Source organism: Oratosquilla oratoria, chromosome 20 (genome assembly GCF_046742065.1).
Source record: "Oratosquilla oratoria isolate Oo_2021 chromosome 20, ASM4674206v1, whole genome shotgun sequence".
In the NCBI taxonomy this organism is placed as follows: Eukaryota; Metazoa; Arthropoda; class Malacostraca; order Stomatopoda; family Squillidae; genus Oratosquilla; species Oratosquilla oratoria.
Window position 1 is genome coordinate 21,724,356 of NC_134796.1, and position 20,625 is coordinate 21,744,980.

At 37.5% G+C, this 20,625-nt stretch overlaps 1 protein-coding gene across 2 annotated transcripts in view; it reads right to left on the reverse strand.

The window, feature by feature from the left end:
* Window positions 1-929: 929 nt before the first annotated feature.
* Window positions 930-20,625, reverse strand: part of LOC143036393 (uncharacterized) — a 38,837-nt gene continuing 19,141 nt past the window's right edge. For both annotated transcript variants that reach the window (XM_076203693.1, XM_076203694.1), the window contains one exon: window positions 930-3,827. In XM_076203693.1, the coding sequence (XP_076059808.1) occupies window positions 1,780-3,827 (2,048 nt within the window). In that variant the 3' untranslated portion in view covers window positions 930-1,779. The remainder of the gene's footprint in view (window positions 3,828-20,625) is intronic.

The window sequence follows — 20,625 nt, forward strand, 5'->3', positions numbered from 1 at the left end:
GGCTGGATAGAAAGAGAAATGAGGTGAGGAGGAGAACGGGGGTGGAAAGGGAGTTGGGAGATAGGGTGGATGGGATGGTATTGGGATGGTTTGGACACATGGAAAGAATGAGTGAAGAAAAACTAGTAAGAGAGGTGTGGAAGGAGTGAACACAAGGGGTCAACCTAGGATGAGATGGATGGATAGGGTAAAAGGGGCTTTGGGGAAGAGGGGAATGTCTATTGAGGAAGGATGGGAGAGGACAGAAGGCAAGGGTGAGTGGAGAGTGTTTGTATATGGATGATATTGTGATGCATGAGGTGGAATGGGTGGGGGATAGGGGGTGAGGGAGTACATGTGAGAAAAATTTAACGCAGCCCAAAGGGATTTCTCCCCGTCTTCCCCATTTCTGCATGAGGGGACGGAGATGGGGGGAGGGGTTGCCAATTTATTGAAGTGGCCTTGCTGTGGATGTGCTATGTCTTGCAACACTGCTTCTGACCCAGGGCAGTGGACAAGATGCAGGGGTGACCCATCATCCAGGAGGTGCCGAGATAAGAGGGTGGAGGGGAGTGGAGTACAACAGGGATGGAATGGGTGGGAGTGGTTTTTATGCCTTCGATTTTTGGCTACCTCCCTTATAAGGGGGAAAAAAAGCCTTTGGTATATGTATGTAGGTCACTAATGAAGAGGTTACATAGAGCAAGGGATAAAGTTACAGTCTCTCAGTTCCCAGTGTATGATAATTGTGGGATATGCTCCACTCTCTAGAAGCTATGAATTTTGCTTTAGGAAACCATGTGTGGAAGTGAGAATATCACCAAGAATATGGCCACTGCAGTTATTTACCAATGTTACCAATTTCCATGTAAGTACACAGCTCCCATCCCAATACAAACTAAATTATTTCTGCAATAATATACTCATAGCTTTCAAATTAAACGGAAAGATGTCAGTCAGTCATTTATTGAACCCATCCATACATCAGAGCAGTTCCAAGATCTGGGGAGGTAGTGATATTCCACACATTACTGCAAATATTATGTAACCAATGGTACTGCAATTCAAATCCCATAAAGTAAGACATCAGCCTCCTACACATAAAGATTGTGTGTGGGTAACTGCCAACACTAGATCTGAGGAAATTCTCTGATACACTAACATATTTCACTTATTATATTGCAGAAAATAAAACACAATATTTCAAAACTATTCAAATAAACTATAAGTAATGTTATAACTTTTGTTGAATCACTCAAAACTAATTACAAAATATAAATTTCCTTCCTCAAATATAGGTTCATACATTAATGTACATCATACTTACACTAAATATATATCCACTTTGAAAACCTTGAGATCTACTTATGCCAGTCTTTAAGCATTGAAACACTGTTGACATTGTATATTCATTCTTCAAGCACATGAAGAAATAAACATGAACTGATCCCACTTGAAATTTAAATCACAACTGAAATATTAATAGTAACTACTATGACAAAACTGGCCATAAATATTAACATATTGAATTTCATGTCATCATTCAACTTAATTTGATTACAACAATCTAATCATACCATATATCAGACAACCAAAGCTGGTGTAAACTTTTAACTTTGTAAAGCCATGATTTTCCTAGACTCTTGACAACAGGAATGTGCACATATAACATCAAATAAGGGTAGACTTCATACAACAGCCTTCCCTTCTACTTCTATGTAAGCTAGTTTTCTGGCCTATATGTAATGTCCAGAAATTATAATTGTTCCTTTACTTTGTGCCCTATTCAGATGAACTAACCTAGTCTTGAAATCTTTTTGGTAACTTGACTTGGCGACCTCTTCTTGTAGTCTGTTTAACATAAGAACTAATCATATTAACCAACATTTCTTTTTCATCAAATAACTCCCCATTGTCATTAGGAATACTTGTTAATCCATTTATTCTTTTAACCTTTGTAATGCATTCATCCCCGTTTTTACTCGTATATGATTCAACCTTTTTCTTCTGAATTTCCTCCGTTTTATGATTCAGTCCCTTTGGAAGAATCTTCTTATGAATGTCATAGTCTTTATTATTCAGTTCTTTCAGGCATACCCTCAAAACCCCATTTTTACCCTCCATTGCTGCTAACCCACCCTGGGGCACCTTTTTCTTTACATTTTCACTTTTGATTAATTGTTGAGTGTGTATCAACATATGTTCCTCAAGTTGGCTCTGATCCTTACATGGAAGATCACAATCCTTGCACTTAATAGCCTTTTCAGTACAGTGAGTAGCCAAATGGTTTTGCAGGAAACCAATATGGAGGTATGAAGCATCACAGAATGTGCACTTATGAAGTGGCTTCCCTGAATGAACAGCCATGTGATTCTTGAGTAGATTGGATCGACTATAAGAGGCATTACAATACTGGCATGAGAATGGCATCACCCTGTTGTGGGTCAAGATGTGCTGTTTGAGGGTCTGGGGAAGGAGAAAAGAAGATCCACATTCTGAGCAGCTGTAAGGCCTCTCTCCTGTATGAATCTTCATGTGTCGGTTAAGCCCACACTTCTGGGAATATGAAGACTCGCACTGGCTGCACTTGAAGCGTCTCTTTTTTACCTGAGTCTTGGTCTGGTATACAAGACTGATGGGCTGGAAGTCATTATCACAATGTTCATCAGTGTATGGCTTGATACCTGTGTGACAGTTTAGATGGAATTTATAAGCACTGGAATATTCAAAGGAGGCATTGCAGGAATTACATTTGTAATGACTCGCTTCATCATGATGCTTCATATGCTTCTTCAGGTCAATACAATGTACAAAACCCTCATTACATTGTGTACATTTATGTTTTTCCTTCCCCGTGACTAGGACATGACTGTGCAGGTCTAAGTACTTGTCAAACTTGGCACCACAATGTGTGCATGCAAAGGACTTTTTCTTCACTTTGTGGCCTACCATATGTTTCTGAAGACCTTTAGATGTAGAAAAGCCATCATTACAAAGTCTACAAGAATGAGACTTTTTAACCTGGTGTGTTTTTAAGTGTTGCCTAAGTTTATGAATTGTCCCAAAAGTATCCCCACAGTCTGAGCAAATACAAGGTGATTCTTTATGAAGTGCCTTCACATGTTCTTTCAAAGCTTTTGTAGATGTAAATCCTGATCCACACTGGTGACATTGTCGAAAATATGGCCTGGTGTGAGTCCTCATGTGATCTCTTAAAGCAACAACAGTAGAAAATGTTAATTCACAGTGCGTACAACTGCGCTGCTTCCCTTCAGTATGGTTCCTTAGGTGTAACTTCAAACGGTGAGCAGTGAAGAAATGTGAATTGCAAAGATTACACTTGTAGTGCCTCTCTGAGAGGTGAACTTTCCGATGCTGCTTGAGATTCTCAGCTGTGAAGAAAACAGCATTGCAGTACCTACATTGTCGAGGTTTTCCCTTGATATGCTCCTTCAAGTGATGCTTAAGGATTCGGGCTTTTGTAAATTCCATATCACATAACTTACACCTATGAGTCCTATTCCTTTTCAAAGAGGCTGTTTGCTGCTTATGGGGACTCTTAATAATAGGAACAGAGGAACCAATACACTCACGAATCTTTCGAACTGAATTCAAAGAATGAACTGAAAGATGACGTTTCAGATTACTGTATGATTTGAAATTCACTTCACAAAGGGAGCAGTTGTATGGTCTTTCTTCACGATGAGCCTTTTTGTGCCTCTTGAGATCACCAAGAGTGGCAAATGTAACTCGACAGGAAATGCATTTGTGATACTTCTGTCTTGATAATCGGATCCTTTCCTCCATCTTTGGTCTGGCATTTAACTTCTGCACAGTTACTCCCCAGTCTGCAAATATACAAATTATTACATAAGGGAAAAGGGAAACTAGCATATTATCTTGCACATAATCATATATAAAAAAAATTCTCATAAAGAGTTACAAGTGGTGGGTGGTGGCGGTGATGGTAGTGGTGGTGGGAGGTGGTAGGTGGTGGTGCTAATGTTGGTAGTAGTGGTAGATGATGGTGGTGTGGTAGTAGTAATAGATGGTAGTAGTGGTAGTAGTATTAGTAGTGGGTGGCAGTAGTAATGGTGATGGGTTGTGGTGGTAGTGATGGTAGCAGTAGTGGTGGTGGTAATGGTAGTGGTAGTGGGTGATGGTGGTGGTGATAATGGTAGTGGTAGTGGGTGATGGTGGTGGTGGTAGATGGTGGTGGTAGTAGTGGTAGATGGTGGTGGTAGTAGTGGTGGATGGTGGTGGTAGTAGTGGTGGGTGGTGGTGGTGGTAGTAGTGGTGGGTGGTGGTGGTAGTAGTGGTGGGTGGTGATGATAGTAGTTGTGGATGGTGGTGGTAGTAGTACTGGGTGGTGGTGGTAGTAATGGTGGGTTGTAGTGGTAATAGTGGTAGAAAGTGGTGGTGATGGGTGGTCAGTGGTGGTGGTAGGTGGTAATGGGTGGTAGTGGGTGGTGGTGGTAAGTGGTGATGGGTGGTGGTGGTGGTGGTGGTTGGTGATAGGTGGTGGTTGGTGACAGGAGGTGGTGGGTGGCAGTGGTGGGTGGCAGTGGTAGGTGGTGGGTGGTGGGTGGCAGTGGTAGGTGGTGGGTGGTGGTGGTAGGTGGTGATGGATGGTGGTAGGTGGTGATGGGTGTTGGTAGTGGGTGGTAAGTGGTGGGTAGTGGGATAGTGGTGGTGGTGGGTGGGTAGTGGTGGTGGTGGGTGGGTAGTGGTGGTGGTGGGTGGGTAGTGGCGAGTGGTGGTGGAGGGTAGTGGGTAGTGAATGGTGGTGGTGGATGGTGAAGTTGGTGGATTGGTGTTGCATGTGGGTTGTAGGGAGCAGGGTATTTGTGGTGGGTGGTGATGATGGTAGTGGTGGTGATGGTAATCCTGGTAAGAATTAAATTTATGAAATAAAAATTCAACTATTTCTGTGTTTACCTTACTATCCTCCCAGCCACACCAGGAAATGTCAAACACAACCCCCTCTTTGTGAAAAAGTAACACTGTAGCCTTTGTTAGACTTTAATTGCAATAAGGTCAATGGCAAGGTCTCACAAGCAAGTGGGCAGGTTCCCATGGGTACAATCAACCCCCATTATTAATACCAGAAATATACCCATGAAACCTTCATTCTTATTGTTCATTATAGTGCATACTCACAAACCTTTTACACCACCATTAAAACATATTTTAAGATTCAGTTATGTAGTTTTACTTACCAAAAGAGCAAATAAAGGACAGTAGTTTTACATCCTGAGAGTTTATTTGGTATTGCACATGTACAGTGCAGTATGTTACGAGCCATTTCTTAAAAAGTCACACTAGACATTTTCTATTAACCCATTCAACTCCGATGACAAGATGTCTTGTCATTTGGTCAAATAAAACAAAAAATCATAAAACACCAAAATGTTTGATCAAACACCAGAAAAATATGACGTCAATCCTCGCTTCGCTCGCAGCGAAGCGAGGATTGACGTCATATTTTTCTGGTGTTTGATCAAACATTTTGGTGTTTTATGATTTTTTGTTTTATTTGACCAAATGACAAGACATCTTGTCATCGGAGTTGAATGGGTTAAGGTCACCCAGCATAAAAATTGCACTGTGGTGTACAGTTGAAAGGGTACTATACTGCAATGAACATTACATGACTCATGTATACTGAACAGCAGTGTACATTATAGAATATACATTTAACACATTAGACTTGTGTTGGCAACCCCTTCGATGTCCAGCATGTACACACACAGAGTTGGATTGACAGCAAAGATTGGAACTCTGTAAAAAACGCGGCTTTCGTGGATTTCAGCGATAGAGTAACTGTGTTGTATTAGTAGGGAAGGAGAAAGCTCATGGTGTAGTGGGCATGTGAAGAAAAAGGAGAAGGGGAGGCATTATTGAGGAAAAGGGAAGAAAATGAGGAAGGGGACAAACAGGCCCTGGATGTCAGAAGGGGTGTCAACAAAAGATGTGCAGATGACACAGACGAGGTCGAACAGGTGAGCAGAGATATTAAAGTAGAAATATAGATAATAGCAGCTCAATGGAAAGAGGAGATAATTACTTCTACGGATTTAATGAGGGAGGGGATGACAACCTCCCTGACTAGTAAGTCTAGAGGAGAAACTAAGGCCCCGTCCACACGGAGCATTTTGATGCGCGATGTATTGAAGTGATGAGTTGAAAAACGTGACTTTCAATTCATCGCAGCATCATGAAAGCAGTCATGGGGCATACCGATTTCGAATCGCGGCGCAGTGTGTCAGTGACAGTTGAAGGGAGAGGACGCACGCGCTCTGCTTTGCTCTTCTACTTTCATACAATGGCACAAGCAACTTCCGCAAAGCCGTTCGAGTGGACAAAGACTATTATATTACATTTCATTAAGCTACTAAAGCAGTACCCAGTCATTTGGAATATCAAGTGCAAAGAATATAAGATGAGAAATAAAAAAGTACAAGCATCGAAAGCTGACTTATATTCTTTAACAAAAAGTAATGTGCGGAATGAAGACATTACCAAAAAAAATTCATACATTGAAAACACAGTTTCACAGGGAAATGACTGCCATCAATGCATCAAAGAAGTCTGGTGCTGGCACGAAAAATATGTACACTCCAAAGCTGTGGTGGTTTAACGATTTAATGAGTAGAGCATCGGCAGACATCCTCCTCCCGTGAAAGCCAAATGATGACTGAGATCTGGTTGCTCGCGCAAGGTATTCGCAGTGATGCAGCCCGTCCGGACGCTAGTGTAAAGTTTTCAACACGACTACTGCATCAAGTCGCTGATGCGTGATGCTCCGTGTGGACGGGGCTTAACAGAAATGAACAACGCATGGGAGGTTAGGTTTAACCAACTAACACTAGTTACACAAAGAGTTGATAAACTGGAAGAACTAAAGAAGGAGAACCAAAACCTAACTAAAGAAATAGAAGAATTAAAAAGACAGTTAAGAGAAGTAAAGGATGGGAATGAGGAATTAAAGAGGAATAATAATGAGAATAAAGAGTCCATAGTAAAAATGGTAATTGGTTGGAAAAAAGTCCAAGAGAATAACAAAACTGAATTTAGTGTAATAGTGTAACAACAGATGAAAGCACAAATTAAGGACACAGTTATTAAAGTGATGAGAGAGAAGGAGAATATAGTAAGACTTAGCAGATAAAAAATGTATAATTATATTAGGAATGGAAGAGAAGCATAATCCAAATAGGACTACAAGAGTAAAGGAGAAAGAAAAAGTAAACAGGGTATGAAAAATAGTTCAAGAAGATGAACAATAAATAAAGTGATGAAATATATAGATTGCGAAAATACAAAATTGACAGGATCAGACCAAATAAGGTGAAATTCAAGTCACAAATGGCAGAGAATGTCTTATCAAAAACAGGGAAACTAGCAAAAAGTGATCAGTATAAACAGGTATGGATAAAAAGAGAGATGAATAAAGAGGAAATAGAGGGTGAGAAAACAAAAAGAATAGAAGCCAAGGAAAAAATTAGAACAGAACAGTGAGACAATGAGAAATTCTATTGGAGAGTCGTGGATATGAAAATAAGGAAATGGTTCATAGCAGAGAAAAATGGAAGGGAAACAGAAAACAGGATGGAGGTAACAGAAAATTAAAAGTGAAAAAAGTGAAAAAAGTATTGCTAAATAGAGACGGGCTTGTAAGAAATATAAGTGCTCGGGTGCATCTAATGACTATGAAAGTTATGTATCAATACAGAGATTTAAAAAAGACAATAAGAAAAAGAAAACGACAATACGAAATGAACATCGCTGATAAATCCAAAGAGAATCCCAAAGAAGTCTATAGTTACATTAGAGATAAAAAGGTTGTTAGGAATCACATTGGTCCACTATTATCTGCTGACGGTCAACTTGAATATTCAAATGAAGGAATGTGTAATATCTTAAACAATTATTTTAGCTCAGTATTTGTAAACGAAACACCTCAAAGTGAATTCCAAACTGAAACCTGTGAAAAGTCTAGGGTAAACTTACTACGGTAAATATAACAAAAGAAAAAATTAAAAGGTGTATAGACAAACTCAAAGTTAATAAAACACCAGGGCCTGACGGTTGGCATCCAAGAATCTTAAAGGAAATGAAAAATGAGATTGTTGTTCTATTAGAAATTATTTTCAAGAAATCCATCATATCCAGAGATGTCCCAAGAGAATGGAAGCTAGCTAACGTTACTCCCATATTCAAAAAAGGTGACAAAAAGAAGCCAAATAACTATAGGCCTATAAGTTTGACTTCAATCGTAGGAAAAATAATGGAAACTATCATCAGAGATGCTATCGAACATCATTTAGAAAGTAACCCCTTGATAAATGATAGCCAGCATGGTTTCAGACGGAAATGTTCTTGCGTGACAAACTTACTCGAATTCTACAACACAATTATCTCCAATTATGACAAAAGAAACAATATAGATTTAATATATCTAGACTTTGCAAAAGCTTTTGATACCGTCCCACACGAAAGACTAATTACTAAATTAGCTTTACACGGAATAAGTGGTAGCCTATTAAGTTGGACTAGTAATTGGTTGAATGGTTGAAAACAAAGAGTTGTTTTAAATGGAAAAACTTCTGGATGGAAAAGTGTTACAAGTGGAGTTCCTCAGTGTTCCATTCTTGGGCCACTTCTATTCACAGCATATATAAATGATATAGACCATGGACTAAAATCTACTGTTTCCAAATTTGCTGATGATACAAAACTGTGCGGAGTGGCAAATGATCACTCAAACCAATTAGATATTCAAGAAGATTTAGAGCAATTACAGCAATGGTCTGAAAAGTGGCTCATGAAATTTAAAACAAGTAAATGCAAGGTAATGCACATAGGTAAGAATAACAGTAAGTACGATTACAAGTTATTTGGAAATTTGTTAACAAAAGTGGATAGTGAAAAAGATCTCAGCGTAATTATCAGTAACGACCTCAAATCATCCAAGCAGTGTATTTCAGCCTCTGAGAAAGCAAATAAGATTCTGGGACTGATTGCGCGATCTTTTGATTTCAAAAGTCCATCACTCATTAACAAGCTATATAAATCGTTAGTTCGTCCACATTTGGAATATGCTGTTTCCGTATGGTCACCGAATCTCATTAAAGACATTGACAGACTGGAAAAAGTACAAAGGTGAGCCACAAAACTGATTCCAAATATCAAAAATAAATCATACGAAAATCGACTAAAACGTATGAATATGTTTTCCCTAAAAAAGCATAGACTCAGAGGTGACTTGATACAGGTCTTTAAGATTTTAAAGGGAATTGACATCAAAAGTGACCAAATTTTCACATTGAATGAGAATCAGACAAGAAACAATGGTCTCAAACTGTCAGGAAATAGATTCAATTTGGAAGTGGGTAGAAACAACTTTGCCAACCGTGTAATTAATTAATGGAATAAACTTCCTGCACAGGTAGTGCATTGTAGCTCAGTTCGAAGCTTTAAGAATCATTTAGATAAATACCTAAGTAAGATGCTGTAATGATTATAATTTATCTTATACTATTTGTTTTTGTTTTGTTATCTTTTGTCTGTCTGATTTTCATTTATTATTAGTTATATGTCAATTTATTATTATTTACTATTTACCTGTTTGTTTGTTATTTAACTATACCTATGCATCTATTTATGTATTTTATTTGTTATTTACATTATTATAGTTTTTATATATTATTTTATTATTAATATGATTTTTTTTTTTCGCATCCGACCTAGATATGGATCAAAAGGTCACCTGTCGGTATGCTCCGCCTTTGTAATCCTTTGTAAATCCTTTGTGTCTTAATAATATGCTTGAATGAACTGAATGATTACCGAAAGGAAAAAGAACCAGACATAATGGGAATTGTAGAGACAAAATTGAAAGGTCTATTACCACCCAACAGTGTAGGACATGGTGCATATAACTATTTGATTAGAAACAGAAGTAAAAAAGGGGGTGGAGTTATGTTCCTGACTAAGAAGGATATAAATGTGAGGAATGTTACATATGGAAAGAACAGAGTGGAGATGATTATGATGGAAATAGAGGACAGGGACAAGAAGAGCAGGAAGTTTGTGGTAAATTATGTGCCTCCTGAAACAGCTTTGTGGGAAGAGAGAGAACACAAAAATATGTTAGAAGACACAAGGATAACACTAAATAAGATAATGGAAGATGGAGGAAGAATAGTTATAATGGGTGACTTTAATTGTAAAGACATCTGCTGGGAAGAGATGATATTGAAGGGTGGAGATGACCTATGGGGAAATGTACTATTTGATATGATTATATTATAGAACAATGACACAATGGATACAAGAGAATACTAGATATACAAATGAGGAAGAACCATCGAGACAGGACCTAATAATCACATCAGAACCTAAAATAGTGGACAAGATTGAATATAAGACACCACTAAGTAAAAGTGACCACATATCAAACTGGAACTAAATGAGGAAAAATATATGGGAAAAAAACAAACAATATAGAAAGGGAAGATTGATATATGGAAAAACAAATTTTGATAAAATAAGAGAATTAAAAAAAAAAAAAAAAGTGGGAAAGGATATACAAGGAGGAAACCACAGTAGAAGAGAAATGGAATATTTTCACAAAAATTGATAAAGGAGTGGAAAAGTATGTTCCAAGACCAAAACAAGAAAAAGGTTATGTAAAATGTTGGTACAACAAAGGATGTAGCGAGTTAAAAGACAAAAGGGATAAAGCTTGGATAAAATGGAAAAAAGACAAAAGACTTGAAAAATGGAAAATATATACTAGTTATAGAAATCAATATGTACAAGTGCGGAGAGAAGAAAAGAGAAAATACGAAAAGGATGTCATAGAAAAATGTAAAGATCAACCAAAACTATTTTATACATTTGTAAACGACAAACTGAAAAACAAACAAGAATTAGGGAAACTATGACAAGGAGGAGTTGAAAACACAGGAAATAAGAATGGCAGAAATCATGAACAAGCATTTTAACTCAGTGTTTACGAGGGAGAACATACAACTTAGAGATGTCGAATGGGAGGAGAAAGTCCCCCCTATGAAAGAGATAATAGTAACAAGGAATGAAATAATGAATCACTTGAGTAATCTCAATGTTAGAAAATCGCATGGACCAGATGAAATGGCAAACTGGATTTTGAGAGAATGCGGGAATGAACTGACAGACAAAATACATAGTCTAATAACCAGTTCATTGAAAGAAGGAAAAGTTCCAGAAGATTGGAAAATAGAAAATATAGTACCAATATATAAAGAGGGAAACAAGACCCTACTAACTATAGACAGGTCTCTCTTACAAGTCCGGTAGCTAAAATTTGTGAGGGAATTATCAAAAGTGGATGGGTAAGGCTTTTGGAAAAAAACAACAACAATGTACTAAATCCAAGGCAATTTGGATTTAGACAAGGAAGATCATGTGTCACAAACTTGATGTATTTCTATTCAAGACTAATAGATGTAATAGAAGAAAGAGATGGATGGGCTGATTGTGCATTTCTAGACCTTAAAAAAGCTTTTGATAAGGTGCCACAAAAGAAATTGCTAAAGAAATTAGAAACTGCAGGAGGAATACAGGACAAACTGCTGAAATGGATGGAAGACTTCTTGCATGAAAGAAAAATGAGAGTCGTGATAAGAGAGAAACATTCTAATTGGGATGAAGTGATTAGTAGAGTTCCACAAGGAACAGTTTTGGCCCCAATAATGTTTGCTATATATATTAATGATATGGATAAAAAAAATTGAAAGTTATATGAGCTTCTTTGCAGATGATACAAAACTGCTGAAAAAAGTGAATACTGTAGAAGATTGTGAGTCGCTGCAGAGTGATCTCAATAAAGTATGGTTATGGAGTAGGAAATGGGAGATTGAATTCAATCTTAAGAAGTGTAGTATAATGGAATTTGGAAGAAGCAAAAAAAGAATAGTGGGATCATATAAATTGGGAGAGGAAGAAATTAAAGAATTGGAAAATGAGGACCTGGGAGTCATTATTATGAATAATATGTCCCCCGAGAAACATAAACAAGATTTTTGGAGAAACTTATAATCTAATAAGAACAATCAAAGTGGCATTTACATACCTGGATGAAGAAATGTTAAAGAAAATACCAGTCACTTTGAGTAAGACCAAGATTGGAGTATGCAGCGACAATGTGGTCACCAAGTACAAAAAAATGTATAACAAAACTTGAAAGAATACAAAGAGCAATTACGAAATTGGCACCAACACTCTCAGAACTATCATATGAGGAGAGACTGGCAAAAACTGAGCTACAGACATTAGAGGAAAGAAGAAAGAGAGGAGACTTGATAACTATAGAATCATGAAAGGCATATAAATTATTGATAGAGAGGATCTATGGGATAGTAGAGATACAAGAGGACATGGAAAGAAAATAAAAGACAATTATAGAAGAGACCTGAAAAAGAACAGCCTTCCCAAGTGGATAATAGATGTTTGGAACAAGTTAGATGAAAATGTGGTGTGTGCAAAAATGATACAGGAATTTAAAAACAGTCTAGATAAAACAAGATATAAAGATGGGACCTCACGAGCATAGCTCCCTTTCCCGTAAAATACAACTAGGTAAATACACAGATATAATGGGGATTGTAGAGACAAAATTGAAAGGATCATTACCACCAAATAGTGTAGGACAAGGAGTATATAATTGTTGGTACAGAAATAGAGAAAGCAGGGTGGAGCAGTGATGTTATTAACCAAGAAAGGCCTAAATGTGACAAAAATTACAGAAGGAGAGAACAATGTGGAATTGATTATGATAAGAGTTGAGGATAGAGATATGAAAAATAGAAAATATGCAGTGATTTATGTCCCACCCAAAACTCACGCATGGAATGAAAGTGAACACTCTAAAATGCTGGAAGACACAAGAAATACACTAAATGAAATACTAAAGAAGAAAATCTGATAATTATGGGTGATTTCAACTTGAAAGAAATATACTGGGATGAGATGACTGTGAAAGGTGAAGATGATCACTGGGGAAACATATTACTGGAAATGACCAAAGAAATGGGTCAAAGAAAACACCAGATATAGAAATAACAATGAACCCTCAAGATTGGATTTGATATTCACATCAGAACCTGAAATAGTCGATAAAATTGAATACAAGACAGTTGTGCAGTAGTCGTCACTCAGGTCAGGTCTACCAGGTAGCTGCTTCAATTAGTGATATGGCAAGTGGTTGAGTTACCGTGTTCAGTGAAGTACAATCTCTACTTAGTAGAATTGAAGCCTTGGAGAATGCTGTAAAGTGTCTTAAAGAGGAGAATCGAGTTCTCTGCTCGAAGGCCCAAAATATGGAAGACAAAACTAGCTATGAGCTTGGATGGAAAACAGCAAATATTAAGAAGTGGAATAAAGGAAAAAAGTCCTCACCAGCCCCACTTGATTGCAAGAACTCGTTTCAAGTACTAGCAAATCTGCAGGAAGAAGAAACAAATGAAATTCAAGTGAAGAAGGGAAGGGCAGACGCTGGATCCCTGCCCACAGGTAAGATTTTGGTTGTAAGAGACAGTCAAGTGAGGTACTTAGACAGGGCTTTCTACGATAAAGACAGGAAACATAGGATGCAGGTGTGTTTCCCCAGCGCGAGGATAGGAGATGTTAGAGATAGGATTGAAGAGTGTTTAATAGGGGAAGGTAAGGACCCTGTAGTTTGCTTAAGTGCCAGGGGCAATGATATAGATAAGTTAGGGAGTGAGGAATTGTTTGCATGGTTCCAGGAAGCACTAGACAAGATTAGAAATAGGAGAGGTGTTCCTGTTGTATGTGGAATCCTTCCAAGGCGTAGAGTTGGAGTCATGTGATATTCCAGGGCTATTGCAATGAATTGCAGGCTGGCAAAACATTGTAAGGCCAATGGATGGGCATTTGTTGACAACTGGGACCAGTTTTACAGTAGGAATCATCTATATAAAAGGGGTGGGGTGCACTTGTTGCCCAGAGGATTTCGGCTCCTTGCTGAATCCCTTGAGGGAGAAGTAGGCATCCTACAGGTTTTTTTCAGGTAGATTACATGGGAGTAGGGGGGGAAGTATCGGAATATAGTTTAGGCAATAGAAACAACTTAGAGAGGGACTGTGAAAAGAATCACCAAAGCAGGTGGAGGGAAGATAAAATTAAAGTTTACTATACAAATAGCAGAAGCATAACTAACAAAATTGATTTGCTGTGAGGTAAAGCATACATAGAGAATTTCGATATTATAGCTATTACGGAGTCCTGGATCAACATGGCTGATAAACATTTCCTTCCGGAAATCGAAATAGAAGGATATAAGTTTTTTCACAAGAATAGGGTTGGCAGGAGAGGGGGAGGTGTGGCACTTTTCATTAAAAATACAATAAACTGTATTATCAACAATTCGATTAAGGAAGAGGACTGTACAGAATCCATTTGGGTAGAGATTATAGGCAAGAATAAGAAAGTTATTATTGGCGTCTTGTATAGACCTCCTAACCTCAGCATTGAGCAGACTGATTCCCTAATTCATGAAATTCACAGAGCGTTCCAGTACAAAAACATTGTGATCATGGGAGATTTTAATAATAGAAACACTGACTGGGAAACTTTAATAGATCAGGAAACAAAGAAATTCCTAGATGTGGTGCTGGATAATTTCCTAAAACAAGCAACTGCTTATCATACGAGGGGAGAAAATACTCTGGACTTAGTTTTAACTAATAATGAGCACCTAATGAGTAATGTAAAAGTGGGAGATAGTCTAGGCTCTAGCGATCATCAAGAAATAAGATTTAACATTATTTGGGGAGAATTAAAAAGTACGAATAACGTCCAAGTACCAAACTTCAGGAGAGCAAACTTTGACAATATAAAACCTATTTGAAATTGAATATGAAATGTCATGCGGACGTTGCAGATGTTTCAGACATTGTAGAGTCTTGATGTGTGACCGGGGTTCAGGTCATGACCAGGGGTCAGGTCATGGAGGGTAATATGCATACCTTGGGTCAGGTTATTTGGGGGCAAGGGCTCAACAGACAGGTCAACGATTTGGATAAAATGTATAGCAATCGGATTTAATTATTAATGCACAAAATACATTTATCCCCCTGAAGCCAATACGGAGAAATAGTAATACTCCCAAATGGATAACAGATTGAAACATTAGATCAGAATGAAAAGAGGACTTTCCATAAAAATAAAAAACGGGGAAACACACCTTAGATCAAGATATAACGAAATGGAGAAGCTGGTTAAAAAGAATACACATACAGCAAAACATAATTATGAAATTAAGGTTGCTAGTCAAGCAAGATCCAACCCAAAGGGTTTCTTTCATCTCCACAGAACAAAAAATAAAGAATAGGACCAATTAAAAATGATGAAAATGTCATGATAGAATCAGAGGAAAAAATGAGTGAGGAGTTTAACAATTATTTTCTACTGGTGTTTACTAATGAGAGGTTAGATAAAGTACCTCACTGCGATCCAATTTTCAGAGGGGATGAAGAAAGTAGTCTATCTAATATCAGCAATAGTTAAGTAGAAGTAGTCAAGCAGATTGAAAGACCTACAAAATCCCCGGGTCCAGACAAATATTTTCCAAGAATGCTAAAGGAGAGTAAATTTGAAATCTGTGACCAGTTAACTGAAATATTTAATAAATCAGTAGACACTGGTTTTGTGCCTACTGCTTGGAGGCAGGCAAATGTTGTTCCTGTTTTTAAGAAGGGAGATAAATCGTCTATATGCAACTACAGGCCAATAAGTTTGACATCGGTTATAGGAAAAATGCTTGAATCAGTAATAGTAAATAGACTCAGAGAACACATCGAAAGACATAATTTAATTCATGATTTACAGCATGGTTTCTCCAAAGGTAAGTCATGTGTGACTAATCTTCTATCCTTTTACACTAAAGTATATAAGGGGTCAGATAACAATGATAATTACGATGTTAACCTTGACTTTAGCAAAGTGTTCAACAAGGTGCCACACCAGAGACTACTAAATAAAATCAAACCCCATGGCATAGGAGGAAAAGTGTTAGAATGGTTTAGAGCTTTGATTAGTAACAGAAAACAGTGGGTCACCATAAATGGAGTAAAATCTAGGTGGGGCAATGTTACTAGTGGGGTCCCCCAGGGCTCGGTTTTGGGTCCCTTGTTGTTCATTATGTACATAAACGACTTAGATGACGGGATAGTGATGTTAGTTTGCAGACGACACTAAAATAGGACGCCTAATTAGATAAGGAGACAACGCAGAGATTCTGCATGATGATCTTAACAAATTGTTCACATGGTCGGTGAAATGGGAAATGAACTTCAATATCTCTAAGTGTAGCGAGTTAAACATAGGGCTATACAGTTTAGATAACACACTTTTAGAGAAAGCTGAGTGCGAGAGAGACTTGGGAGTTCTAGTGAGTCCAGACCTTAAAACCAGGAAACAGTGCATTAGTGCCAGAAATAAAGCTAACAGAGCATTAGGTTTCATTGTTAGGACGGTAACGAATAGAAGTGCAGAGGTTATTATTAAACTCTAGCGATAGCCCCATCCTTGACTATGTGGTACAGTTTTGGTTTCCGTCCTACACAATGGACATCAATTCACTAGAATCAGTAGAGAAGAATGACCAAAATGATACATGGACTCAGAAACTTGCCTTACAAAGAGAGGCTTACGCATCTTAACCTCTTCACTCAGGGGCACATCGCACGTCTGGCAGCATTAGCTGCCCGTCATGCGATGTTGCGTCATAATAATCGCATTATAAAAAATAAAGTCAGTGCTCAATCGTTCGTTCTCTTTCACCCGTGTATTTTGATAACCCTAGAAAATTGATGAAGCCAGTTTAGAGAGAATGGAAATTACATAGGTATGACTACAATAAATATAATCAAGATGGCGACGTCGGCATCATCGAGTACCCACTTGCTCCTCATGCCGCCTACATAGGCGTCACCGTATGGAAGTGATTAACTAACACTCTCTGGAAAGATGCAGAGTGCGGGGTGATCTAATAATGGTGTTCAAGTGGATCAAAGGCTTTAAGGGTGATGCAAACAAGTTCATCATATTAAAACAACAGGGCAGGGCAGGACTTGCAGTAATGGATATAAACTGGACAAATTTAGATTTAAAAAGGAAATAGGCAAGAATTGGTTTACTAATAGGGTGGCTGACGAATGGAATAAACTTAGTAACCATGTAGTAAGTGCTGAAACTATCAGTTGTTTTAAGAAACTATTAGACAACTTTAAGGATGGGGATGACAGGTGGTGATGGATACGGAGCTGTCTTGTGTAGGCCTTGTGGTCTCTTGCAGTCTCCTTCATTCCTATGTTCTTATGTAAGACACCAATTGGAAAAAGTGATCACATAATAATGGAACTAGAATTAAATGAAAAAAACAAATACAGAAATTAATGAAAAACACAGAAAACACAAAACAGATTTTGAGAAACTTGGAAAATTCTTTCGAGAAGCAAATTGGAGGAATTTTAATAATGAAGAAACAAAGGTGGAAGAGAAATGGACAATTTGGAAGGAAATTTATAATGAGGGTGTGAATAAGTATGTGCCTAGACAAAAACATGGAAGGGTATATATAAAATACTGGTATAATAAAAAGTGCAGTGAGGCAAAATACAGAAGAGATAAAGCCTGGAAAAGATGGAAGGAAAAAAAACTGAGAAATGGAAAATATATACCAAACTAAGAAATGAATATGTAAAATTACATAGAGAAGAAAAAAGAAATTATGAAAAGGACATAATAGATAAATGTAAAGATCAACCCAAACTATTTTATAGATATGTAAACAGCAAGCTAAAAAATAAACAGGAAATACACAAAATACACAGAAGATATAGAAATGGCAGATATTATGAACAAATATTTCAAATCTGTATTCACCAAAGAAGAAAAAAATCTACAAAACTGTGATCAAAAAATTGAAGTAAGATTTCCTCCACTGAAGAAAATAAACATTACTCAAAATGAAATAAGGAATCAAATACTAAAGCTCAACGTTAACAAGTCACATGGACTAGACGTTGTTGCAAACTGGATACTAAAGGAATGTATAGATGAACTAACAGGAAAAATATACAAAATAATAGAATGCTCTGTCAAAGAAGGAAAACTACCAGGAGACTGAACAAATGCCAATATAGTGCCGATGTATAAAGGGGGAAATGAGGAAGACCCAACAAATTATAGACCAGTGTCCCTAACAAGTATGATAGTCAAGTCAAAATTTGCGAGAGAATCATCAAAGATAGATGGACAAAATATCTGGAGGAGAATAATATACTGAACCCAAGGCAATTTGGATTCAGACAAGGAAGATCATGTACCACTTATTTAATTTGTTTCTATTCAAGATTGATATATTGCAAGAAAAGGATGGCTGGGCAGACTGTGCATTCCTAGACCTACAAAAGGCATTTGATAAAGTACCACACAGAAAATTACTATATAAACTGGAAAGAATAGGAGGCATACATGGAAAACTATTGAATTGGATGGAGGACTTCCTACATGGAAGAAAAATGAGTGGTGCTCGGAGACAAATATTCAGAATGGGAAGAAATGTGTAGTGGCGTCCCACAGGGGTCAGTACTAGCTCCGATAATATTTACTATACAAGGTATGTTCAATAAGTAATGAGAAAATGTCAGGCGAGACATTAAATATGATTTGATGAAAATACTCTTTCATGGTGAAGTATACATACATATATTCTATAAAATGACTAACTGGCAACTTTCTATATTTGTAGGTCTGAGTGCAGCGGTGAATGTGGTGGAACCAGTCTGATTCAATTTCCTGATCTGTGAACACTTGTCAAGGGTGCCGGGAAACATGGAGCAACGTTACGCCATCAAATTTTGTGTTAAACTTAAGAAAACCAAACAAGAAGCTTATGGAATGTTAAAAGAAGGCCTATGAGGATGAACAGATGAGCCAAGCAAGTTTCTATTAGTGGTTTAATTCCTGTATAATACAACTAGGTAAATACACACACACACACACATACTTCAACGAACGGACGGCTTAGAAGACGTTCTGAAGAAAACTGAAGTTTGTGGATCCCAATGCAAAGAGAAGTGCCTATTGTATTTACTGGGTGGGGGAAATTGCTCGTGGGGTAGTAGGAAAGTAGGGAAAGAGGAGAAGGGGAGGGATTACTGAGGGAAATGGAAGGAAATGAGGAAGGAGAGGACTTGGCCCAGGCAGACAGGCGAAAGGTAAACAAACGGCCCCCCGACGACGATGAAATGTCTAATAAAAATGTAAAGATTAGAAGTATAGATAAGAGCAATACAGTAGAAAGTGATGAGAATATTTTCCAGGGATTTAAAGAGGGTGGGGGGGACACACACACCCCCCGACTGACAAGACTAGAAGAGAAGGTCGATAAGATGATCGAGGACTTGGAGCATAGGTTCGGTCATGTTAACAACATTCTACAAAGAGTTGAAAAATTGGAAGAACTAGAGAAGGCGAACAAAAACTTAACTGATGAAATAGAAAACCTGAAAAGACAGTTAAAAGAAAGGTGGAGAATGAGGAATTGAAGAGAAATAGTAAAGAAAACAGAGAGGGATGGAAGTCGATAAAAGAAAACAGTAAAGTTGCATTTACTGATATAATTAAACAGCAAATGAGAGAACAAACTGAAGACTCAGTTATTAAAGTGATGAGACAGAAGGAGAATATAGTAAGAGACTTAGCTGACAAAAAGAAATGTATAATTATATTAAGAATGGAAGAGAAACATAACCCAGATAGAACCTCAAGAACCAATGAGGAAAATGAAAAAGTAAGCAGTTTACTAAAATGAGTTCAGGAAGATGAACCAGAAATTATGAAGGAAATTGAGGAAAAATTCAGGCTCGGAAAGTATAGTACGGATAAGACCAGACCAATTAAGATCAAATTCAGGTCACAAACGACGGCAGAGAATATCTTATCCAAAACAGGGAAACTAGCAACAAGTGAACAATATAAAAAGGTATGGATAAAAAGGGAAATGAATAAAGAGGAAAGAGAGGAAGAAAAGCATTAAAGACTTGAAGCTAAGAAAAAAAACGAGAGCAGAACGGAGTCAGAGAAAGAGAGATTCTATTGGAGAGTAGTGAATATGAAACTAAGGCAGTTCGACATACAAGAGAAAAACAAAAGGGAAACAGAGAACACAATGGAAGTGACAGAAAACTAAGAGTGTCTTACACAAATATAGATGGATTAATAACAGGATTGAATGAGCTGAATGATTATTTGAAAGAAAAAGAACCGGACATAATGGGAATTGTAGAAACAAAATTAAAAGGCCCACTACCACCCAACAGTATAGGACATAAAGCATATAATCATTGGATTAAAAACAGAGAGAAAAAACAAGGGGGTGGAGTTATGTTCCTGACTAAGAAGGATATAAACGTGAAGGGTGTCATATATGGAAAGAATACAATAGAGATGATTATGATAGAAGTGGGAGACAGAGATAAGAAGAGCAGAAAATTTGTGATAAATTATGTGCCACCGAAAACAACCTCATGGGAGGAGAGTGAACATAAAAGTATGTTAGAGGACACAAAG